The sequence below is a fragment of the Solanum lycopersicum genome, chromosome 7 (genome assembly GCF_036512215.1).
Source record: "Solanum lycopersicum chromosome 7, SLM_r2.1".
Lineage (NCBI taxonomy): Eukaryota > Viridiplantae > Streptophyta > Magnoliopsida > Solanales > Solanaceae > Solanum > Solanum lycopersicum.
Genome location: NC_090806.1, coordinates 66,451,355 through 66,475,549, shown reverse-complemented (window position 1 = coordinate 66,475,549; position 24,195 = coordinate 66,451,355). Strand labels below are relative to the sequence as shown.

Genomic DNA, 24,195 nt, shown 5'->3' with positions numbered 1-24,195 from the left:
GGAATAAAAGTAGCGTAAGATATACTTGATTTTTAAAAAAAATTCATTTGTCTACTAAATAAACAATAGTCGTAACTAACTATTCTTTAACATAATCCCTCTGAACAATTTCTTGAAGCCGAGCATAAGCCTATTTTTGCAAAAAAACTTATGAGGCAAGCTATAATTTTCTTTTTATAAAAAAATAATAATTAAAATCACATACTTGAAATTCAAATTCTATTTTTCAATAGAATTAGAAATTTGAAATCTAAAATCAAATGTCCAAGTTCTGCTCAAACATCATAAATAAACACAAACTCCAAACTAAAATTTCAATTTTGAACTCCAAATTGCATGGGTATATCAACAAAGAAATAGCCTTAACATATGTAATTAACATAAAATCTTTTATGAACAGCTATACTAAAATAACTAAATTAGCCTCGAGACTCCATACAAAACTTAGTTGAATTGAGAAACTCAACAGGCTACATTCACATGTGCAAGGGGTAGGAAGCTATAGTACCAATGAAAATTCGGATGAACCCAATAACTTTTATCGAACCCAAATAACCCCTGTTTGGTTATTATTATGCAACCCCCAGGGGGTGTAGGAGTGGGTACAGCATAAAGAAAAGGTGCTTGAAAAACAACCAAACAAGAACTATTTCTCTTTCAAACTATCCATATATCAACTATACTTGTGTTCTTTGACAAGTAACGGGTACATTAAGCTAAGATTTATAAGGAAATTTACATGTTGCCTGCAGCGATCAACCAAAGAATACATTAGTAAACCCCATAACAACGTTATGTTTATGTTAACAAATAAGAAACTACAACTAATTTTAATTTTTTACTCCTCAAAACTGACCTGCTTGCTCGATGAAGAAGCTATCCACAAAAAGAAAGAAGAAAGGTACTCTTCATCACACATTTGAATCTGGATATCACAAAGCAATTCCAACATTTCACATGTTTTTAGCAAAGAACTCCTGGTCAAACTCGACCACCATGTTTAGAGCACATTTGTTTCCATTTGTCCTTGAGATCAGTTGGAGTGCGAGAATGATCAAACACATGATGACCAAAGTCTAGAATTTTTCTCCATGGGGTGTTTTTGTTTACTTTGGATGAGAATTTTTGAACTCCTTCCTGCAGCCACAACATGCATAATTAACTCAGGAACTCAGACATATCAGCAAATGAATCAGATAACTGCAAACATCAGCGACAAACCACTTTTCACTGACACTGCACACAGAAAAACCAGTGGGTTGCTCAACCAATCTAGTATTTAGGCTTGTGAGACTTATATTGTCATCATTCATCACAAGAGCCTTCTGAGCTTCATGAATCACTCAAAATTCTCCAGTGATGCCAACTGACATGAACAATATGAACCACTACACTGTGTGCATTTACAGGCGCATCAATGTTGTCTCAATACTTCGTAATTTTAAAGCAAGCATGTGATAACGGATTCTCTGTCTCCATGGAACTTTTCTATAACATATTTGTCCATATAAATCATTATCATCCGTGATACAAGAGAAAGGTTACTATTTAGGATTTTTTGTTTCCTTTGCTATAAGCAGACTTTTGTTCTCCTCTCTATACCTACTATACAAGTGCAGCACATTTTTTTGCAATGCAGGGGTAAACAAGGGGAAATTTCCTCACCCCAACCAAAAAAACAAACAAACAGGAAGTTTGGAAAGTGCAGAATTTTTTACAAGGTAGATACAAAGTACAAATGGGAAGCTTGTAGGATGATACAAGGTTGACCTTAACAGAGGGGCGAGAAGGAATTATCAACATAAACTTTTTCATATTTGCTCGTCCTATTGACTGTTTTACTTTGCAGTTTGTAATCTCCCTTTTTTCTTCTTTTAGTTTTGAAGGTGGTGGTAAACCAGCCCGGGAAAATGGATAATTATTGCAATACGCAAGAATAACCACAAGAAATCACATATCTAAAGTTTTCTTATTCTTTCTCCATTACTTTCCCATACGTATTTTATGCACCCTCATTTGACCTGAATTTTACAGGAAAAGATGGATGAAGCGCATAAAATTAAGTCATTCCGTGCCATTGAAGCCATTACAAGAAAGTCAGTGGTTAACACCTACACACGACAAGCCAAATCAATTGCAAAGTCTGTAAGATGTCAATGCTGCACAAAACATATGGCTTTTTAAGCATAAAGAACCTTAAAAATGTTAAGTTGAAAAAACGAGACAGAAGTGAAGTTGCAAAAACTAGAACAAAAGAAAAAAGATGAAGACGAAATGGTGGTATAAGGATAGCATTATCAAAGTTCAGTCGATGAACTTAACCCAACTACCAAATCATTGTAATCAAGTCAGTACCTAGTAAGTCTAAAAATATAGATGTCAGATCTTCCAACGTAAGGACACTATGTATCCTTGGCTCACACTACCGAAACAAACCTATACAGTAGATATTTCTGGAAATGTACCTCAATCATCTCTTCCTCTTCGCGACGCCATAATACTCTTTTACGTTGCCCGTTTGGAAGGATATCTGGTCTGCAGCAGAAAATAAAGTTGAAATTATTAGTTGTTGAAGAATATATAGGATAATTTGCTCAAACTTGAAAGAAATTTCATAAGATCACTTACAACGTGGAAGGCTTTTTAACTTGCACAAACATGCCCGCTGCATTATCATTCTCAAGTAAGGAAGCTGATTTCCTAGTTAACATTCTTGGAAAGTCAGTCAGCATATGCTCATCTCTAACTTTGTTAACCTGTTTACCGCACTTACGTTGTGTTGAAACACGCTTAGATTTTCTACATGTTAAATCCACAGTTTCAGCTCTTCTTTTACCATGCAAGTGCTGCTGCAACAAAGGATCTGTGTGTATGACAATTGCAGTAGTTTGATCAACCTTTGTCATCTGTTCTCCTGCAATTTCAGTGGAGTTTCTTTTTGGTTCTTCCAGAACAAGTTCATTCCCCAATATTTCCTCTTCAGCAACAGAAGAGTTACTTAAGTGGCCATCTTTGTGGTGGTCTTCAACACTTTTCTCTTGTTGGTCTTCACCAACTTCTAGTAGATCATTTACCTGAATGCCATTTCCAGCTTCTAAAACTCTAAAATTGGTTGATGTTGCTTTAGAAGATGTACGAACACTAGGTTTACTACCACAATTAACAGCTGGGCCTGCAAGTATTTTCTGCCCAACCACCCATTGTTGATCACAATTGCTTTCTAGAACATCACTCTTCTTTTCTGGTAATGGCTCATCAGACCTTTCACGTGTTGATTTGCTTAGTATTGATGGCACCTCTCTGACCTTATCTATTATTTCCTTATCAATGAAATCATCCAGAGCTTGTTTTTTTGACAAAACATACCCCTTTGCTTGATGAAATCTTGCAATTGATTGCCTATACAGACAATAGGGGCAGTAGAATTTTCCCAAATCATCAAACCTAGCTGGACAACCCATGCAACTTATATGAACTGCTATAGGACAACAACTATCAGCACAAACCAACACTTCTCCACCTTTATCACATTTTATACAAATTTCTTTCCATGACGGGCTCATTTGTTCCAACACTTTTTTCTTTCTACCCCCTCGATATATTGTTTCCATAGGAATTAACACACAGTATCATCAGAGACGCAGCTCCTTGTTGATGTTTCTAGTACTTACTTAATAGATGATTCACAATAGCTACTGATGAATCAACCATCCAACCAGAGTCCACTTCAAATCAGGGTTTGCTTCAATCATAGACATGGAAAAACTCCATAAGTTACAGTACAGAGCATTTTCCTCTCTACTTAGAGTTACACGATTAACATAAGACAAAGCATACAAATATGTAAGTATTGTCAAAGTAGTCATTAATTAACTTAAACTATAGCTCACTCTCTGATAATTAATGACCAATGGTATATAAAATTAGAGACTGCGTTCTTTTTAAGTTTTAATATACTTAAACTATAGCTTAGTCCTTGTAATGCAGCTTTCTCTTTAATTCTTCAGAAGCTCAAAATCCTAAATATGAAACCTATATTCTTCATAACAACGAAAGAATTCATATTTTCAGCTCGTTCAAAATAATAGTAACAAAGCAATGCCGATCTCAAGCTAGAACTAAAATTTACATTGGAATTCAAATTAATTTATTTCAAACCATTACACTTAACAGTAAGAAATTGAAATACGTTCAATCTACTATGCTTCAATCAAAGTATCAACAATCAGACTGTTTTAAGTTTTTACCACAGAAAATATCAATAATTTAAAATTCTTTAGGACAATTCAGAAAAATTTAACACATATACGAATTAAGCCTCTCTTCATGCACGAACAGATTGAAACAACCTACAACTTGTAATCTACCAGTAAAAAGTATCGGAATTTTCTCGGCGACATAGAATAATCAGCTAAAGCGAGTAAGCCGGAGAGAGAGTGAAGAGAACTTACCGGTGGTATCACCGGAGAAGAACCACCGTGAGGAATTCGTCGAGCCCACTGTTACTGCAGATCGCTCAATTCAAAATGGGCTTAAGATGACATTAACTGACTCAATTCATATTAAAGTTGGTGGGCCGAAAATTGGGCCAGAATTCGGTATCCTTGTGGTACCTTTGGGCCGTGAGAGCCCAATTACGTAGAAAATGGGCAAAGTGCACGTATATCTAGGGGTGTGCATCGGTCGGTTCGGTTCGGTTTTACATATAATCGGTTCGGTTTATCAATTTTTGGTTTTAAAATATGCTAATCCAATAACAAACCAATAAGAAATTTGTTATCGATTTTTGATATTATCGGTTCGATTTCGGTTAACCCAATAAGAAAATGTCGATCAAATAATATATAATTGTATGTATGTTATAATTACATGTTACCAACTTACTGCCAAAACATAATAGAAAACTTTGATTGTTGATCAAATTACTAACATTCACAAACTTGCTAAAGTTATCGCCTACAATTACGAATTAGAATTAAAACTAAAATAAAATATTTCAACGAGACAATCTTGAACAGTTGCTTGATCCACTAAATAATCAACAAAGTTCTCACCTATTTCCTAACTAAAAAATCACATAGCCTGAAAAGCTAATATTGAATCTATTTATGTATTAAATTATGTATATTTAATATTGAGATTACCATTTAAATCATAAGCATTATGTATACAAATTTATAAACTTAACCCGAAACATCTAGTTTACGCGATTGTGTATCAAGTTCGTCTTGTTAAGGCCAGACACCCAACGATTGTAGCCAAAGATAGGCTTGCCAAGACTAAACGCGTTGAGATTCTAGACATGTAAATTTTCACCCCTTAATTTATACTTTAATTTTCATATTTAAAATTTAAGATTCACTTTTTCAATATTTTAATAATAGTAATTTTAATATTAAAAGCTTCTATCTTATTATGATTAAGTTTATTAATATTATGATTGCGTTCTACGTGACAGCGTACAAATAGACTACTGAGTGAAATTACTTCGAAATGATACGAGGTGACTACTTTTAGCTAGCTTGTACAATTCTACTTAACGTAATAATTTTCAAGCTTATAACAAAGACATCACTTTCTTTTTTCCTTTTATTTATTAAGTGGACTCTTTCAAACATGTGTGAAGATGAACATATAAATGATCTATTTCTTTCGGGCCCAGCCCAAGAAAATTAAGCAGGAATACGTGGGTCATTTGATCTGCCGACTTTTTTATGTAATAGTCTTTAATTCACTTTCTTCCTAAAAATAAATTTATAGGTCATAAGATTATACTTTCGTATCATAATATCGCACAAAGTATATTCAAATATGACTTTACTGTTTAAAAAAATTATGTTTTATTAGTATAAATTCAATTGTTAAAAGATAAAAATTAAAAATCAAACGATTTTTTAAAAAAAAATGTGATTTTATGAGAATATATACCTTTCCTCAAAGTCTTGTTAACTTTTACAAAGCCAGCTTTCAATTACCTTTGCATCTGCTGTAAATTTCCACAACAGTAGTTACAAGGAAAAATTAAAGGTCTTTTGCTTAAACAACAAGTTCTTGTATAATATTATTGGTAGTGACATGACATGACCCCTCATCTATCGAGAATAATGTCAATCAAATCTTTAATTTTGATAGGCAAAATTATTTTAATTATTATTATTAATGAGATGTACCAAATTAATAGAAGTAGTCAATAAATGAATATGTACATTAGGTTCAAACGTACATCATGTTCTTAAATAAGATTTAATAGTCAGTTATGGTTAGAATTACATTTGAATCTCTTATGTGAACATATATATATATGCCTCAGTTTATATATTTAATTTTTAAAATTATTAAATAAAAAAGTAACATGTTTAAATTAGACGGAAATTATTAACTTTATCTTAATTATTCAAATCTTTAAAAATATTATTTATTTGACTAACTTAACTTAAATACATCTCAATCTTGTAATGAGTGAGAATGTGAGATATAACCTTAAATTCTCACAAAGTTTATGGTTCCTTTCACCACTTCTCTTGATTATTTATTCAAAGCTCATCTTCTTATAAAAGTTTGAAATCACTTACTATGTCATGTGATAAATTAGTAATGTATGTAAATTTAATTAGACATATAAAAGAGTATTTTTTTAAGACGATCAATAAATAGTTTGCACATATTTTTAATATTTTCAAAATTATTTAATGAAAATTTTGATTTGAGTTTGATCTTCTAAAGGCTATGATGCTTTGTTATTTCTGATCCATCAATAACCAACTATACCAACCGCCCCTTTTCTCTCACCATTTTGTACCGTAAGCTACGCCAAAGCAACATAAAGAAACTAGGGGAAAAAAGTTCCAATCTTTGACAAAGACGGAGGAAAATAAGTGTAAATTTTTGCAAAGAAAAATAAAATAAAATTGGTTGCAGTGGAAAAATAAAATCCCTTGTGAAGATTCTTTAATTTCCTCTGACAATTAATCAAAAGAGAACATGCATATCACGAATTGGGCTTTCTAGCACAATTTGTTGACTTTTTTATCAGGTAATAAATATTCTTTCATTTTTGATAAATTCATCTGACCCATAAGCCTTTTATTGATATTTATTGATTTTTGTTTTCCAATTTTGGTATTTTGGAAAAAATAAATAAATAAATTGGGTTTGAACTTTTGTTGGCAGCTATGCAAATGGTTGGAGATGGAAATTTTTCTGTTTTCTCAGCTGAGCAGAATCATTAGTGGATGGCTAGAGATTCACAATTTTCAGGGGGAAAATCCCATCTTGAAGTGAGTTTTTTTTTCCTCTCCTAATTAGTGGACCAGTTATATGGTTTTTCCTCTCTTTACAATAGACTCTTGCGGTGTGATCGCGTGCGGGAACTTAGTGCACCGGGTTAATGTTATGTTAAAGTTAGCAAAAATTATGATTATGAATAATAAATTGATGTAAAATAAATCGAATTCCTTGTTAGTTTAACATTGCACAACTTGGAAGGTTTCATGTTTTCTTTCCTTGCTAATCATTCATTGACATTCTATTAACCTAAGTTGCTTGAACTCGAGTGCGTATTCTAGAGGTTGTATTCTTTAGGATCTAAATTTTAAGATTCGAAAATACATGTGTATGTGTGGTGATTCGGCTAAAAATAATTCAAATATTTAGAAATAGAGTTGTAACCTAAAGTCTCGAGATATTATGTGGAAAACTTGAAGGGGAAATGGTGATAAGAGGAGAATCCTTGAAGGAGATCAAAGGAAAATGAATGATATAGAAATTTATATATATGAGGTATTCTATTTTCTTCAATTTCACCTTAGCTTTTGCTTTGATTAAATCTGTCCGCAATTTCTCTGTTGATTTTGGTCAAAGTATCCAAAATAGGTAGACTAGATCGGGTATGGATCCACACACCCACACCCATGTCGTGTCGACACGAGTGCTCCGAGCAACTTAGCTATTAACTACCTTCTATTTCTTTTGATGAATCAAATTAATGTTAATTCATTGAATGCACCAAGTCAGTGTGTAAAATATGAACAAGGAGAATGAGTGGCTCAATTTGAGGAACTTTTCTCATGTCTGTGAAAAGAACATTATATTGTTCTGTCTATTTTAGGATCAAATATCGTAGAAGCTACACCTTTTGGCCTTCTTTTATCTTATCTAATGAAGGAATACTGGCTAAACAGATGGGATCACTAGAAGGAAGAGCGGTACTTCAGCTTGAGGATGAGACTCTTGCGGACTCTAAGCATAATGATAGGAGGACATCTTCTATGGATGCCGCTCCTCAGATATCCGTTTTTGATACCGATACAGATGATGTCAGTTGTAAATGTACGTGGAAAAGTATACTAAGGCAGATACACATAGTTTTGTTCTCCAAGAAGTTAAACCTACTTATTCCGTGTGGTCCTTTAGCAATGCTCGTTGATATGTTAACTGATCATCACGTAAGTTGCAAAACTATTTCCAGTCCGGTATCTTCATTTCTTAAAAGAGCTTAATTACTCACATTATTTTTCTCTTGTTCTTTTCTGTCACGACTTTTTCAGGGATGGATCTTTTTTCTTAGCTTGTTAGGAATCATACCCCTTGCAGAGCGTTTAGGTTGGGCGACAGAGTAATTCTCTAAACCAGTATCTACAGTACTTTGTATGAGCCGTACATTTAGGATCAAGGGGAATGCATTAGTTGATGACAAAGGACTTGTCACCATTTAATTTAAAATTTCAGAATTAGTGTCTATTAATGACGATAAAATGGATGTTTGGGCTACAATGCATTTACACTTATTCTTGCTCCTGTTTTGCTGTATGGATAATTGGAAAATGTATAGCTTTTAAATTATGGTCTATTCAGTTGATAACGTGGAACTTTGTATTTGAACAATAAGCTAAAGGTGATGATTTATGTTATTTAAAAGCTGTTTATAGTATTTACACTTTTCATAATTGATGTTTTTTTTGGTTTTCCATTTATGTAGGCAGCTGGCTTTCTATACAGGACCAACAGGTAATTTTTCTTCATATCATTGATGTACATGGTGTTGCATTAGAACAATAATCAATCTTTAAGTCTTAACTTGCTTTCAATTTAAAAAACTTCATGTCATCTTTGAGCAATCTGCTGTTGTAATTTTGCAGTTGGAGGACTTCTAAATGCAACTTTTGGCAACGCAACAGAGCTAATAATATCAATGTATGCACTGAGAAGGGGCATGATCCGGGTGGTTCAACAGTCATTATTAGGATCAATACTGTCGAATACGTTACTAGTGCTTGGATGTGCATTTTTTGCTGGTGGAATTGCTCATTCTACTAAGGACCAGCTTTTTGACAAGGTAGATTATGTTATTATGCTACCATATCTATATAACCCGAAAGTCAATATCGTTTAGTTCAAATTGTATCTCATGACCACGATCGCAAGTTATGACATTCTCAGAGTTTTCGCTGTCAGGGAAATGCAGTGATGAATTCGGGATTGCTCCTAATGGCAGTGATGGGCCTACTGTTCCCTGCTGTCCTACATTTTACACACACCGAGTTGCATTTTGGGAAGTCAGAGCTGGCACTTTCCCGGTTTAGCAGCTGCGTAATGCTTGTAGCATACGGTGCATACCTGTTTTATCAGCTGACTAGTCAGAATAGTTTTTACATGCCACTTGCTGAGGTTGGGGTTCTTTATTCTCTCTGCATTTTTTTGTGTTTAATGTTGCTGGCACTAGATACAGAATTGGTTGTTGAAACTGGAAAATAAAAAGTATTGGTCATTAGAATCGCTTAGGCCTTACTTCTCCTGTCGAATTTTCTGACAGTATTTCCGGAAGAGTAGCCAATGCATCTGGTAATCTGAAAGTCAAAATTTCCTCTCTAGCCTGAGATAATTCTTTTGTTTCTAAGCTCCCAATAAATTTGGAGATTTAGATACTGGATTCCTTCTTATTTTCTCTTTTCTGCCTTAAAACACTTGACCAATGAACTGTATCTGCATATAAAATGAAGATATGGAACATTATGCAGTCTTCTGTACATTCTTTCAATGAGGAATCCAAAAGGTCCTACAATTGTTAAGTCCCCTCTTCAAAACAACCTTTATCCCACACGGGCTAGGCTGATCGATACATTTATTAGCTACATTACTCTTCCATTGAGTTTGCTCAGGTTCCCTAAAAGTTTAATAAAATTCAGGAAGAGGGTGAGAATGACGAGAGCCTAGAAGAGGAAGAAGCTCCTGAGATATCAAAATGGGGGTCAATTATATGGCTTTCGATTTTGACACTATGGATCGCAGTCTTGTCAGAATACCTGGTTAATGCCATAGAGGTAATTTCTTTGTCCTGCTCTTTGTTCTCATTTCCGATTTCCATTCTTTGGCATTCTATTGATAGAATCATCTAATTATCAATAACTTGGGGATCGTCCTTAGACTGTGTTCTTAATCTTTGACACATATAAGTAGCCTAAGACAAACTAAAAAATAATGCTTCTCTGAGTTTCTCTGCCAATAAATTACACTATGTTTTCAGGGGGCATCAGTTGCTATGAGTATTCCTGTGGCATTTATAAGTGTCATACTGCTACCGATTGTTGGAAATGCAGCTGAACATGCTGGTGCTGTCATGTTTGCAGTCAAAGACAAGCTTGTACGTTCTTCTATCTTTTCTTTGTATCAAAACAAGGGTTTACTATTCTTTTTCTCTACTTACCTGGTGCCGTTACAGGACATCTCTTTGGGAGTAGCAATAGGCTCATCAACGCAGATTGCCATGTTTGGGGTAGGTAATTCAAAATGTTTATTCATGTTAATTACATCAAAGAGAAACTTTAAGAAGCAAGTTACTCTTGTATAGCCTCAGATTGGACGTCTCATTCAGGAAGACTCTACCATTAGGCATTAGCAGTAACTGAATATAGATGCACAATCTCATATTTTATCCGCCTTTACTTCCTGGACCATCACATAATAACTTCCACACAATTTTTTCTTGTATGTTTATTCCTCTTTTATCGTTGGATGCAGATCCCCTTCTGCGTGGTGGTTGGATGGATTATGGGTCGTCCTATGGATTTGAATTTTCAGTTATTTGAAACAGCCACGCTTTTCATGAGTGTCCTTGTTGTAGCATTCATGCTGCAGGTGTGCTCTTAAACTAGATAATTCAGAATCTTTCTGGTTCTACTTTTTCCCCATTTCTCTGAGGAGTATTACTTTTGTCTTGTTGATTTCTATGCCGTCTTTTAATTTAGAGGTTGAGGTTGGGGAAAAGTTAAAACTTAATTGTCTTTTCAAATTGCTTGAAAATTACAACATAAAGGCAATATATTTGTTCTAAAAGTTGAAAGTTCTGCAAGTCTTGAGTCGGAGCTTGATCCAGTTAAAATAAATGTCATGTCTCCTTTTCCTCCTTCTCGATCCTTTGTTCTTTTCTTCACTTCCGGGATTATGATTGAAATTTAGCTTGCAAGGCTTCCTGCTGTTGAAAATAATTTTTCATGTTATCCTTTCCTCTTTCTGCAGGATGGAACTTCCAATTACTTCAAAGGACTTATGCTCCTTCTTTGCTATTTGATAGTTGCTGCAAGCTTCTTTGTGCATATAGATCCAGAGGCTATACGTGAGTTATATTTTCTTCGTGAAATTACTATACAGAAGCTCATGATCTTTGATTTATATACTCTTTTGGTGTCTGTTTTAACTGATAACATCTATTATTGTTACTGTTATTCTATTCTCTTCTGCTTTGCTTTTGTTTAGTTCTTGAGCACTTCTTCTGTAGTTAAATAAAACAACGGGTTAACCATTTTTGGTCTTGTCCAACGTAACTTTTAGTTGGGGTATACAATTCTTTGGATACCGAAACATTTTACAAAATACAGAAAGCATGAATTAAAGAAGAATATGGCAAACACTTGTTTTGGAGTGTACTGATTTTTAGTTAGGCACACACACATAGAATGGCATGCAAACTTTATAAGTAGCAAAAAACTCCATAATGATGAGGAAGTGTTAAGTGAATTGAAGTAAGATGTACATGTCTTGAGCCTCTGGAACTAGAAGAAAACATCGTCCAAGTTTTTACATATAAGTCATCCCACTGCTCATCTCAGACAACGAGCTGATTAGGAAATCTAAGGTGAGAAATAGCATCCAGGTAAGAGTTTGAAAAGATCGGATATTCTTTTGCCTTCTTCAGTTCCACTTAATAGCAGCACACTTGGTCTTCCTCATCTTTACGACATGTTAGATGGAACAACCAATGAAACAAGTCTGTCATGTATGATACAGAACCTTTCTTTTCTTGAACATTCTCTCTGTTTTTCCTTGTGTCATCCATACGGGGTACAGTATGCACCTTTATAATGGTTAGTTACAACTTGCTCGATTTTATTCGACTTGATGATGTTGATCAATTAACTATTGCTTTGTTAGATACATCGTTTTGATGATTATAATGTATCGTTGCTTTGCAGAGGACAAGCCCAAAAAAACATAATAGGTGGTTTCAGATCATGTAGACCTGCTAAAGCTGAAGGTCCATAATACAAATTAGAGTTGCATATATATAAAAAAAGAGCCATTTCTTCAAGTTTTGGCCACTCTGAGCTGTATATATTAACAACAATTCAACTGTTGATGATGCTCAGAGTTCTGTATTACTAGCATCTGTGTTCAGTTGAAAAGTATATGTTGTTCTCTTAGTATTGTGTGGCAGCTGCTGATTTTTTTTTCTCCTCGAAAATGGCTGGATAGTAAAGAAATTTTTGTGTTATATATTCCTAGTAGGAAAAAAAAAAAAGAATCTTGTCAAAAGCAGAATGTGTTGTTTTTGACGATGTATCATGAAAGTTAAATCATTCATTGATTACTTTGTAATTTGTATATCTAAATGATTTCTTTTTTTGCTTTTGTAGTTTCACCAAAAGAAAAATAGAAAGCTAAATAATGTATATCCTTTTTGTACTTTATTCTTTTCTGTAGGTAAGTCCATACTATAGATTTTAAAAATAATATTGAAAAAGTAAAAAACGATAGAAATTGATAATATTGGTCCATGATTTGTGTGTGTGTATATATATATTAAATCACTCTGATGTTACGGTCATCGATTGGGCTAATTCTTGATAATACCAAGTAAACAATTTTGAAAATTAAGTTAATTAAACACAAATGGTCAATTCATACAAAAAGGCAACATGCCAAACATTATGACATATTTAGGGCTATATATACAAAACTTATCAAGAGATTAGTTAGAAGCATAATTATATCTATGAATAGAATAATTACATAAAGTAGAAATACAAATGTGGCTCGATTCTATGGTACTGTGGGAGATGGTGGGTCGACGTTTGAGGGTTCAGGGTTGATGATAATGGTGGGAATGGTTGTTATGTCCGTTGTAATGATTTCTATGATCATTTTCGCTTGTGGGGACTCTTCTAACGGAGATGATTGGTACCATCGTGGAGGTGGAGGTGGAGGAGGCGATGGAGGTGGTGGTGGCGGAGGGTGTGGTGGTGGTTGCGGTGGCGGTGGTTGTGGTGGTGGTGGAGGAGGAGGTGAATAAACTCTTGTTGTGGTTGTGGAGTCAATAGCTTGTTCTTGGATATATATTGATTTTCTTTTGGTTTGTGAAGTTTAGAGTCCAAGGAATTAAATTGTAATGTGTACATATATATGCAATCCATTATCTTTATATTTGTGAAGAGTCGCTTTTGTTTGTATATATAATCGATTGTAAATTGTAATTGGTGATAGATGGGCAATATAATTAAGTAATCGGTCATATAATTCCACATTTGCAATTTGGAGTATAGAAATATTGATTTCTTTCTTTTCGATTTTTTTTTATTTGGTAGCTAGCATGTGTTTCATTTTTGCATTTTAATCCCCCCACCCCATATAATTCTAGGAAATAAATAGGGGGAAAATGATAGAATATGTTCCACTATTAGTTAACGGATTAGGTTTCTTGACTCAATAAGAATAGTCAAAAAGAATAAACAATAATGAGAACACGACACAAGCTATCACACAAGATTTTCAACTGTTTTCACTAATCTCTTCAAGCAAGGGTAAAACACAGCTACAACCAAAGTAAGAAGAAATTATTAATCTCACAACTAAGTAATAACTCTATTACTTACTGAGCCTAATAAGATATCACACTGCCCACTAAGCAATCTAACCCAGATAACTTAGACTTCAATCGAGCAGATACAACTCCGTCCACTAAGCTATCTAACGCCAGATAACTTAGACTTCAACTAAGCTGATACAATATTGCCCACTACACCCAACTCTAAGAGTTGGAATTGACTAAGAAAATACAACATTGTTCACTAAATCAGTCAACCTTAACTGACTTAGAATTTTAGAAATTGAAACAAAATATCGAAATTCTTTATAGAACAGTCACAAATTTACAATGTAAGCACGGAAGTATAACTCCTAATATATACTGACACTTGCAACTCGATCATGTCCTTATTGCACTTGTCGAAGAATTCCTCACCAAGATGGTGTTTGCTTGTATACTAGAGAATTTTCAAGATGCAAAGACTGTCAAAACTCAAACTAAACAAAGACGCTTCATCACTCTATCAGGTCCCTCTGTTGAGCATGAGTATTGCTCTTCCTTGAAAACGACCTTCTTTTCAAGCTTATGAATTTTCAGAGAATATCCAAGTTTTGTTAGTCAAATCTTGAGTTTGTGTTTGAGGGAGAAGAGACTACATCAAAATGTACACAAACCCTTGGCACATGACCATTGGCTGAGAGTATGTTGTTCTCAAAGGTTGTGCACCAACCACATCAGAGTTGACAACCTTTTGATAATTGTCTTTTCGTCCTTTTCACGCATACACATTTTGCAGGATCATGTCCCTTGTTGCGTTCTTTTATGCTTGAGTTCTTTGATAAAGACTTGTTGGCTCTCAATCCTTTCAATGATGAATGAATATTATATGTTGTTTGTCATGATAAAAATATCAATCGTGAAGAGTTATTAACCGTTGGACAAACAACCTCGTCAATTCTGATTGGTTAAGTATGCTGGTGCCTCACCAATCATTGACAGAATAACTTTACAACTATTCCCCACTTTGAATCTAGACAAGAGCACCCTACCAAAAATAAAATCCCTACATTTGTGAGGATCATCAAAATATTAGAATTTACAATAAATAAACTAAGATAGTGTATATTGTAAACAGTAAATATAAATTACTTCCTTTTCTGTAGTTTCCCTTTTAATTTTTTTAATTTCAAGTTCCTTCTATCATAAGTAATGTATATCTGTACGCAATACATTGAATATAGTTTTTTTCATATTAAATTGCAACTGGTTTGAATAAGTTTTGTATGAATCCCTAAATAACAGGAAACAAGTCTTGAGTAAGACCAATAATAAATAAAAGAGAAATTAAGCAGATAAGTAAATATATTAGTTGACATAGCTATAGTTCAATTAAATTATCATTGGCCATTAACTTATAAATATAATTACATGGCCTACGGCCCTACATTTATAATTTGTATAATTTAGCTCCTAATTGTGTAAATTTAATATTTGTATATGTTTAACCAAGTTTGTATATTTGATTTGTGAAAGTTCTATAAAAATTCTAATGGTATAAATACATGATTCGCCTATACTTATTATGTTTGTATATTAACAAGCAAAATATATAAACGAAAATATTCTAGCTAGCAAAAATATATCTATACAGTGTAAATAGACAAATAATAGCTGAAGGAGGCTTATTAAATTTAATATTTTTACTATTTGTCAAATTTCCTCTAAATAAAAAAAGAATTATGAATTAAAAATATGCACGTCCGGACCAAAAGAAGTTGAAACAAATTAAAGAACCAAATAATTAGTTGGTCTTAATATTTATGGATGAAATTAAGTGCAACTTCCTAGAAAAATATTGCGTACTCACTGTCTATATTCAAATGATTACGAAATTTTAGGTTCATAAAAAGGAAAATAAACTTTACTGTATTTGAATTTGCAAGTCTATAATTCGATCCATTCATATAATACAAAAATACAAAAACAACAAAAACAAAATACAAACAAAAAAAGTGTAACAATGTAAGTATGGTTCACGGTGTGAGAGTCGTCCGGGCTCAATTTTGTGAGATTTCACTGAATATATCATTGTTGTACGTGAGAGTTTGAAACTAATTTTGGGCATGTAGTATATTCACATATCGATAACAACAATATAAAGTTTGTATCATAACAATATATTTAGTATAACTTCATACGTCGACAAGTCAACAAAATAAATCGAAAATATTTTTTCAGTACTATCAGCAAAGCAAGTTTGAAAATTCCTAGAAATTAAGACGTGAATATAGTAGTAGTCATGTTGGAGCCTAGCTCAAGCAACTTAAACAATTTTGACCAAATCAAATTACATATGTCTTTTTTATTTAATTGCAACTTCTTTGAAGTTAAACGTTACGGAAAGTCTATAACTCATACATAAAAAGGCCTCTATAAGAGATTGTACTTTTCCTTGGATCAATAGATTAATAGAATTGACTTAAGTCTAAATATGGCACGATTCTATGGTGTGAGATCTGATGGTGGCACAACACTTGATGGTTCGAGCTTAATAATAATAGTGGGAATAGTTATTACGTCTGTTTTAATGATTTCTATGGTCATTTTTGCTTGTGGAGACTCCTCTAATGGGAAAAAGAAGCATTGGTTTTATAGAGGTGGAGGTTGCGGTGGTGGTGGAGGAGGAGGTTGCGGCGGCGGCGGCGGCGGAGGTTGTGGTGGTGGTAGCGGTGGCGGTGGTGGTGGATGCTGAGTTAAAATAAATAATTTGTATGTGTGGAGTAGTCGAGAGTTTAGTATAAACTTTTGAGTTTTCACAATTGTTATAAGGTTATCCAAAAAAAAATATACGCAGAGAAATATTTGTAAAAAGTGAAACTCGTAAGATTAAAAATGTTATACATTATGTATATATAACAATAAATTATGTGATTTGATGCTTTATATATACATTATATTATAAGTGTACATGTAATTAATCTTCTTTAACTTCTTATAAAATGATGTTTTTGTTCTTAATTATACTCCTTTTTTCTTAATTCCCGCTTTATTTTTTTTGCATATTTTTTTGTTTTAGTAGTATTTGTTTTTTACACTGAGATTGAGTTAAATGTAGCTTTTTATAATATTGGGAAAGAAAACCAAACATTTTAACTCCGATTAGAAAAGGAAAAAAAGAACACAAATTAACCAAAGAAAATTAAGATAAGTTAGAACAACTTATTTGCATATAAGAACGAGCAATTTCGTTAATGGAGGACTTAACCTTAGATAGGAAGGTATGCAAATTAAAATTTTTAAGGTAAAAATTATTAAGTAATTTAGTGTTGTTTCATTGTATGTGGGCCTCCCTCTCCTCGTCTTTTTAATTAACAATATTATATTATTTAGTTATCACATTTCATATGATTGTATGTCTGTTGTAATAATTTCTATGATCATTTTTGCTCATAGGAGCTCCTCGTATATCGATGATTGGTACAATTGTGGAGTTGGAGGAAGCGGCGGCGGTGGTGGTGGTAGCAGTGATGACAGTTATGATGATGGTGAATAAACTCTTGTTGGTGTTGTTGCGGAGTCAATAGCTTGTTCTTTGATATATATATAGAGAAATATTTTATTGTGGTTTTAGAGTCCAAAGTAATATATACATATGTATGTAATCTGCATTATCTTTAAATTGTGAAGATTTTTAATAAAACGTTACTCAGTATAAAGTTGAGTATTAGTTGCTTAGAAATAATAGAAAAAATGATTTCTCTCTTACTAAATACAATAAAAGAACATAAAAAAAGAACAAAAAACTAAAAATAGAGAGTTGAAACACACTTTTGGTATGTAGTTTATTTTTATCTTTTACTAATGGATTATACAAGCTGATTCATATTTGATTTTTAAAAAAAAGAAGAAGAAGTTATCCAACTCATTTCTTATAATACTAAAAATAATAATAATGATTTAGTTTTATATTTAATAATAATTCGATTTCAAAATTCTCAATTTAATTTTTATAGTTGCAAAAATATTTGATTTATATTAGGCTATAACTTTTGAAAATATCGTTTATTTGATTTATAATCGCTATAAATTTGATTTATATTAAGTCATGAAACTCGAAAAAAAAAATTTATATGTATTTTTAACTATTACTAATTCTTATATCAATTCAATAAACTGGTCATGACCCCTAGTTTTAAATGTGTATACATCAGATGTAAAAACTTAAAGTCTCTGATTCCTTATATAATACCCCCTCCGTTACTTTTTTTTAGTTATAATGTTAGAGAATTAACTTAAGTAATTTTTAAAATTGAATATTTTAAAATAAAAATTAAATATGAAAAAAGTTGCAACTTCCAATTTTTTTCAAATCAATATAATTAAATACTACATTTTAAAATATAAATCAAAATTTATATTATTTGACTCTAAAAAAATAAAATATAAAAACTAAAAAGAAACAAATACACATAAAAGTCAAGTCAACGAGATTTTTTAAATATCCATCGATTTGGACTATCTTTTTTTCGATAATACTAGCAAACAATTTTTGACCAAAAGAAAGTACACTTTTTTTTTTTTATGAAATTGCAACTCATTGAGCTTTACTAAAAGTCTACAAACCAAACATCACAAAAGGCCTATATAAGAGATTAATTTAGCAGAAGCATATATAAGTATTTTTACGTAGAATTTATTAAATTTGAAACAAAAATATGGCGCGATTCTATGGTGTGGTAGATGGTGGCTCACCAATCGAGGGTTCTGGGCTAATGATAATGGTGGGAATGGTTGTTATGTCTGTTTTGATGATTTCTATGATCATTTTTGCTTGTGGAGACTCCTCTAATGGAAAAAAGAAGCATTGGGGTGGCGGAGGAATTTATGGAGGTGGAGGAGGAGGATGTGGCGGTGGCGGTGGCGGTGGCGGATGCTGAATTTTATAAATTCTTGTATTTGTGAATCGGACAAGTTAACAATATTTTTGAATATATAATTTATCTTGAGTTCGATCGTAAAATTATATATAAAATTTAAGTTATAATAATATATATACAAAATGTGAAATTTATAATCTTCGCAATAAAAGCAGGTAAAGGTGATTTAATGCCTTATGTATACAATAAACCTGTAATGTTCTTATAATATGGTGATGTTTTTCTCCTTAATTATGCATAGAACCTCTTTGTTTCTTCCTGCTATATCATTTCGTATATTATTATTATTATTATTATTATTATTATTATATCATTATTATTATTATTATTTATTATTATTATTATTATCATTATTATTATTACCATTATTTATTATTATTATTATTTATTATTATTGTTATTATTGTTATTATTATTATTATTATTATTATTATTATATGTTCCATTTTTTTGAGTTAAGATATTTTAAAATAATTTTTTTATCTTTATAAAAATAAAATGAAGTCTACATACGTATGTGATATCCGGCCCAACACTCCACTAATTAATAAGATTAGCATCATGTTTTTTTTTTCTTACAACTAAAATATGTATATAAAATATACATTTACAAGAAAGTGATTAGATAAAGCTTTTTCATAATATTGATCATATGTAATAATCACAAATGACTCACGCACTTGTGTTTGGATCTTTCAATAATAATATATTTTTAAAAAATTTCAAACACATATTTAATAATAATCTTAAAGAATTCAAACATTATAGATATCGTACTTATGATAGAAACTAAGTTAAATCAATAATTCTAGAAGATCTGTTTATTTACTTTGCTTTTTTACATAGTTTCACCAAATTTTAAAGTCAAATCAGTTATTATCCCCAAAAAAGTCAAACCAGTCGTCTACATTAGTCTTTTTGATATTCACTTTCCGATGGAAAAATAATTAGATTCGTTAATTAAATATAAAAAATAATTATGTTCGTTAATTAAAAATATATTTGTTGATTATTATTTAATGGACAGTTATACAAATATATGTCATTAATATACGATAATTTCTACGCCTACATCCAAAACAAATTGAGATAAATTATAACACACATAAACTGTCACTGATCACATTTTTGAGTTTATCTAGGAGACCAAATATTATACAAATTAAAAAAAAAAAAGTAAAGGTCAAAATACTTTAACTATGACAAATTAAAGTCGTCCTCTTGTATATAAATTTCTACATTACACTATAATAACTAGATTAATCAAAGTCGTAATTAAGAAAAGTCAACAGGCCAAACTTTATTAAAAGCCTATATATAAATTTGTTGATTATTTAAGAGATTGTAATTTCTTTAAACAATGATATTAATTAGGTATTCATGTCTAAATAATAGCGCGATCCTATGGTGTGGGGGATGATGACTTGTGGGAACTCCTCTAAGGAGGACGGTGGTGGTGGTGGTTGCGTGGTTAATCGTGGATTAGAGGTCTAAGTATTATATTAACAAAAATTAACTTTAATCTACATGCATGAAGTTTCCAAGAACATAATAATCTTTCTCTAAATTGTAGAAGTTCTTATAAAATTTTGGAGTAATTAATAAAGTTGAGACTCGTTCAATTTGTATATATCCAATATCATATTCTTGTCTTTAAATTTGATAAATAGTGTATATATATATTAATTACTCTTTAGATTACTTGCTTAAGATATCTTTCGGCGTGGCTCAATGGTTTGATTTTGAGACTTCCATATTAGAGGTCTCAAGTTCAAAATCCCTTTCCAGCGAAAGCAAGGGGATTGCCTTGTGGATTGAGCTCGTCAGACCAAGCTTGCCTAATGCAGGTTATATGTGTTTTGCGAGCTATTGCATAAGAGCGAGGGTTTCACTCTGTGCACACCCAAAGGATAGCAGTTGTGGATTTCCTTTCCGAAGATAATTTCCACTTCTTTCACATGTATCAATGTGAATTTTATTTTTATTTTTTTGTTTTCTGAATATAAGCAAAAAAAATATTATTTTAAAAGTATTTTATATAATTTAGACTTGCAGTGTTTAACAAGTGCGGATAGGGGGTGATGGCTAAAGGGTGGAGTTGAAGATCATGAAAAAGACATTATCAATGTCAAAATATCACATTTTAAAGGTCACAGATTAGGCTAATTCCCGATAATATCTCATTAAAACAAGTTTGAAAATTATGTTATTTAAACATATTATTAATGACCAAATCAAAGTCTCCTCTTGCATAAAATATAGTGAAAAATTGAAACTTCCTACAACTACATTATAGTTTCTATATTATATTAGTATAATTAGATTAAATATGGTACCTAAACGAAGTTATTAATTACTAATAGTCAACTCACACGAAAAGCCAAATATCATGACAATAGGCCTATATATATATGAACTTGTTAAAGAGATTTTTTCCTTGGATTATATATGATTAGACTAATAAGAAGAATATAACTATTTCTTCAGATAATTACATAAATTAAAGTCGATACATATAAATATATATGGCAAGATTCTATGGTGTGGGATCAGATGGTGGCACAACACTTGATGATTCGAGCTTAATAATAATAGTGGGAATGGTTATTATGTCTGTTTTAATGGTTTCTATGGTCATTTTTGCTTGTGGAGACTCCTCAAATGGTGAAAAGGACGATGATTGGTACTATCATGGAAGCGGAGGAGACGGTGGAGCAGGCTGCGGTGGTGGTTGCGATTAAATTTTTCTTCTTGAATCTGCTTTTTTTTTTTTTATCAATGTAGATTCCAGTCCAAGTAAAAAATAATTTTTTTTTAAAAAAAAGATCTATAGTAGTGTCTCCACTTACTCGTGCCTCAAACTATCGAGTCCGGAACCTAAAGGATATAAAATATTAACAAAAAATTCAAAACGATATATAAAATTTTATATTAACCAAAACGGCAAAATCGCTGAAACAACAACGATTTCCTCCACCAGAAAAAAAATCACATTTTGCAAAATCGCTGCATTTTGCTTTTTCTGGTGGAGTTTCAGCAATTCTGCCATTTTGATTAATATAAAATTTTATATACCGTTTTAAAATTTTTATTAATATTTTGTATCCTTCGACTTCGAACTCTCAAACTATCAATCAATTTGCTGATGAGATGCTTACCCACCGGAGTAAGTCTCACTCATTTGAATCCAAGTAATATGGACATATGCAATTGACTATTAACTTCGCAGATGGAGTCTCTAAAGAAAATTACCGCTATATCTTTAGATTGTAAAAATTCTCGATAAAACTTTATACTTAATAAAGTTAAGGCTCGTTCATTTATGTTGTAATACGTAATCAATTATATAACATGTGACAGATGGATAACATAATTTAAGTAACTATTTTCATATGAATCCAATATTTTAAACGAGTATAGAAATATAGTGGAAAACTTATTAAAACAAAAATAACTTTTTTTGCCTTCATAAAATTAGAATAAGACATACATATAGTTTTCTCTCGTTCAAACTCCTCCCATAAAATTTCACTGTATTTAATTTGTTGTTCGATTTCAAGTCTCTGATTTCTTATATAATAAAATAATAATTCTGGACCACAATGTAAGAGAAAAATCTAGCAGATTTTTAATCATCGTCCATTGGAATATTAATACCAGAAAATAAGTGTGAAAATTCAAAGAAAGACATGGATATAGTTGTAGTTACGTTGAAGCCTAGCTCAAGTAACTTAATTAATGCAAATTTGACCAAATCAAAGTTTTATGAACTTAAATTGCAACTTCGTTGAAGTTGAACATTACGAAAAGTCTACAAGTCAAACATCACAAAAGGCCTATATAAGATATTGTTTACTTGGATCATGAGATTAATTTATCAACATATATACATAAAGTAATTTTTTTTTTGCATAGAATTGATTAAAATTTTAAACAAAAATATGGCGCGGTTATACGGTGTGTTAGATGGTGGCTCTGAGGGTTCGGGGCTAATGATAATGGTGGGGATGGTTGTTATGTCTGTTTTAATGATTTCTATGATCATTTTTGCTTGTGGAGACTCTTCTAACGGGGAAAGGAAACGTTGGGGTAATGGAGGTTATTATGGAGGTGGAGGTGGCGGTTGTGGTGGTGGTGGTGGTGGTGGTGGAGGTGGCGGTTGTGGTGGTGGTGGTGGTGGATGCTGAGTTCTTGTATTTGTGGAGGAGTCAAGAGTTTATTCTCGGATATATAGCTTGATCTTTTGGCTTGTGTAGATCTGAGTTTTATGTATAATATAGTATTTAAGTTATAGTATATATATTATTGGACAACTTTCACATATAGCAAATAAAAAATTCATATTTGTATGTTATAGTAAAGTTTGCATAATTACACTCCATAGCAAACATAGAAACTGTATAATTCGCTATAAATATACAGTTGAAGCAAATTGTATAAAACGAAGTGTATAAAACAAGAAAGAGAAAGACACTTGGGTAGAGAACTGTATAAAACGAATTGTATTATTATAAGTGTATAGAACGATTATATACAATTTGAATTTGTATAAAATGAGAAAGAGAGAAAGACAAAAGAGACTTGACAAGGAATATACAATTTAATCGAATTGTATAAAACGAGAAAAAGAGAAATTAGATACAATTTGAAAATTGTATAAAACGAGAAAGAGAGAAAGGCAAAAGAAACTGGGTAGGGTAGTATTTTTATTGTATAATTATAGGTGTATAGAACGAAAATATATGTACTTGCATGTGTATATACAATTTTCTCACGCTTTATACAAACAGAAACGCAATTTATACATTTCGCTTCTGTTTGTTAAGTGAGAAAGGCGAGGGCGGCGAGCGAGATTTGGGAGAGTGCGAGCGAGTTTTGGAAGAGGGGAACAAAAATATATGTATTTATACGATTTTCTCTGCTTTATACAATTAGAAACAATTTTTATACACTTGTGTTTGTATAAAAAGTGAGGAAGCGAGCGAGAGATTGAAGGAAAGTGGCGAGCGAGATATTTGGGAGAGAGGCGCCTGACAATTTTATGCAAACATTTGCTATGGAGCACAATTAAATCAAACTCTAGCTACTCCATTTATTTTAGGTTATTAGTTTGCTATTATATACAATTTTCCCTATATTATTAGTGTAAATATTTTTCTTACATTATTAACTCTTATCAAA

The 24,195-nt window shown here is 31.9% G+C and overlaps 2 protein-coding genes across 3 annotated transcripts; one reads left to right on the top strand and one right to left on the bottom strand.

Annotated features, from left to right (window-relative positions):
- Window positions 1–536: 536 nt before the first annotated feature.
- On the bottom strand, window positions 537–4,577 carry LOC101252503 (uncharacterized). 2 transcript variants are annotated; one of them, XR_742378.4, is made up of 5 exons: window positions 4,452–4,577; window positions 2,629–3,742; window positions 2,466–2,535; window positions 857–1,137; window positions 537–746 (listed from the first exon to the last, which is right to left on the bottom strand). XR_742378.4 is itself a non-coding variant. In XM_004243172.5 (4 exons), exons 2-4 carry the CDS (start codon window positions 3,609–3,611, stop codon window positions 982–984), a joined length of 1,209 nt encoding a protein of 402 aa, XP_004243220.1. In that variant the 5' UTR covers window positions 3,612–3,742; window positions 4,452–4,577; the 3' UTR covers window positions 537–981. The 2 variants fall into 2 exon arrangements, 1 of the variants encoding a protein (XP_004243220.1); XM_004243172.5 differs by having other exon boundaries at window positions 537–1,137.
- A 2,137-nt stretch (window positions 4,578–6,714) lies between these two features.
- Window positions 6,715–12,944, top strand: LOC101252790 (vacuolar cation/proton exchanger 3). Its single transcript, XM_004243173.5, has 13 exons — window positions 6,715–7,033; window positions 7,171–7,277; window positions 8,181–8,444; window positions 8,547–8,614; window positions 8,978–9,006; window positions 9,138–9,334; window positions 9,454–9,666; window positions 10,185–10,319; window positions 10,523–10,639; window positions 10,718–10,771; window positions 11,017–11,133; window positions 11,515–11,611; window positions 12,468–12,944. The coding sequence occupies exons 2-13, from the start codon at window positions 7,233–7,235 to the stop codon at window positions 12,488–12,490; spliced, it is 1,359 nt and encodes a 452-aa protein (XP_004243221.1). The 5' UTR covers window positions 6,715–7,033; window positions 7,171–7,232; the 3' UTR covers window positions 12,491–12,944.
- Window positions 12,945–24,195: the final 11,251 nt, after the last annotated feature.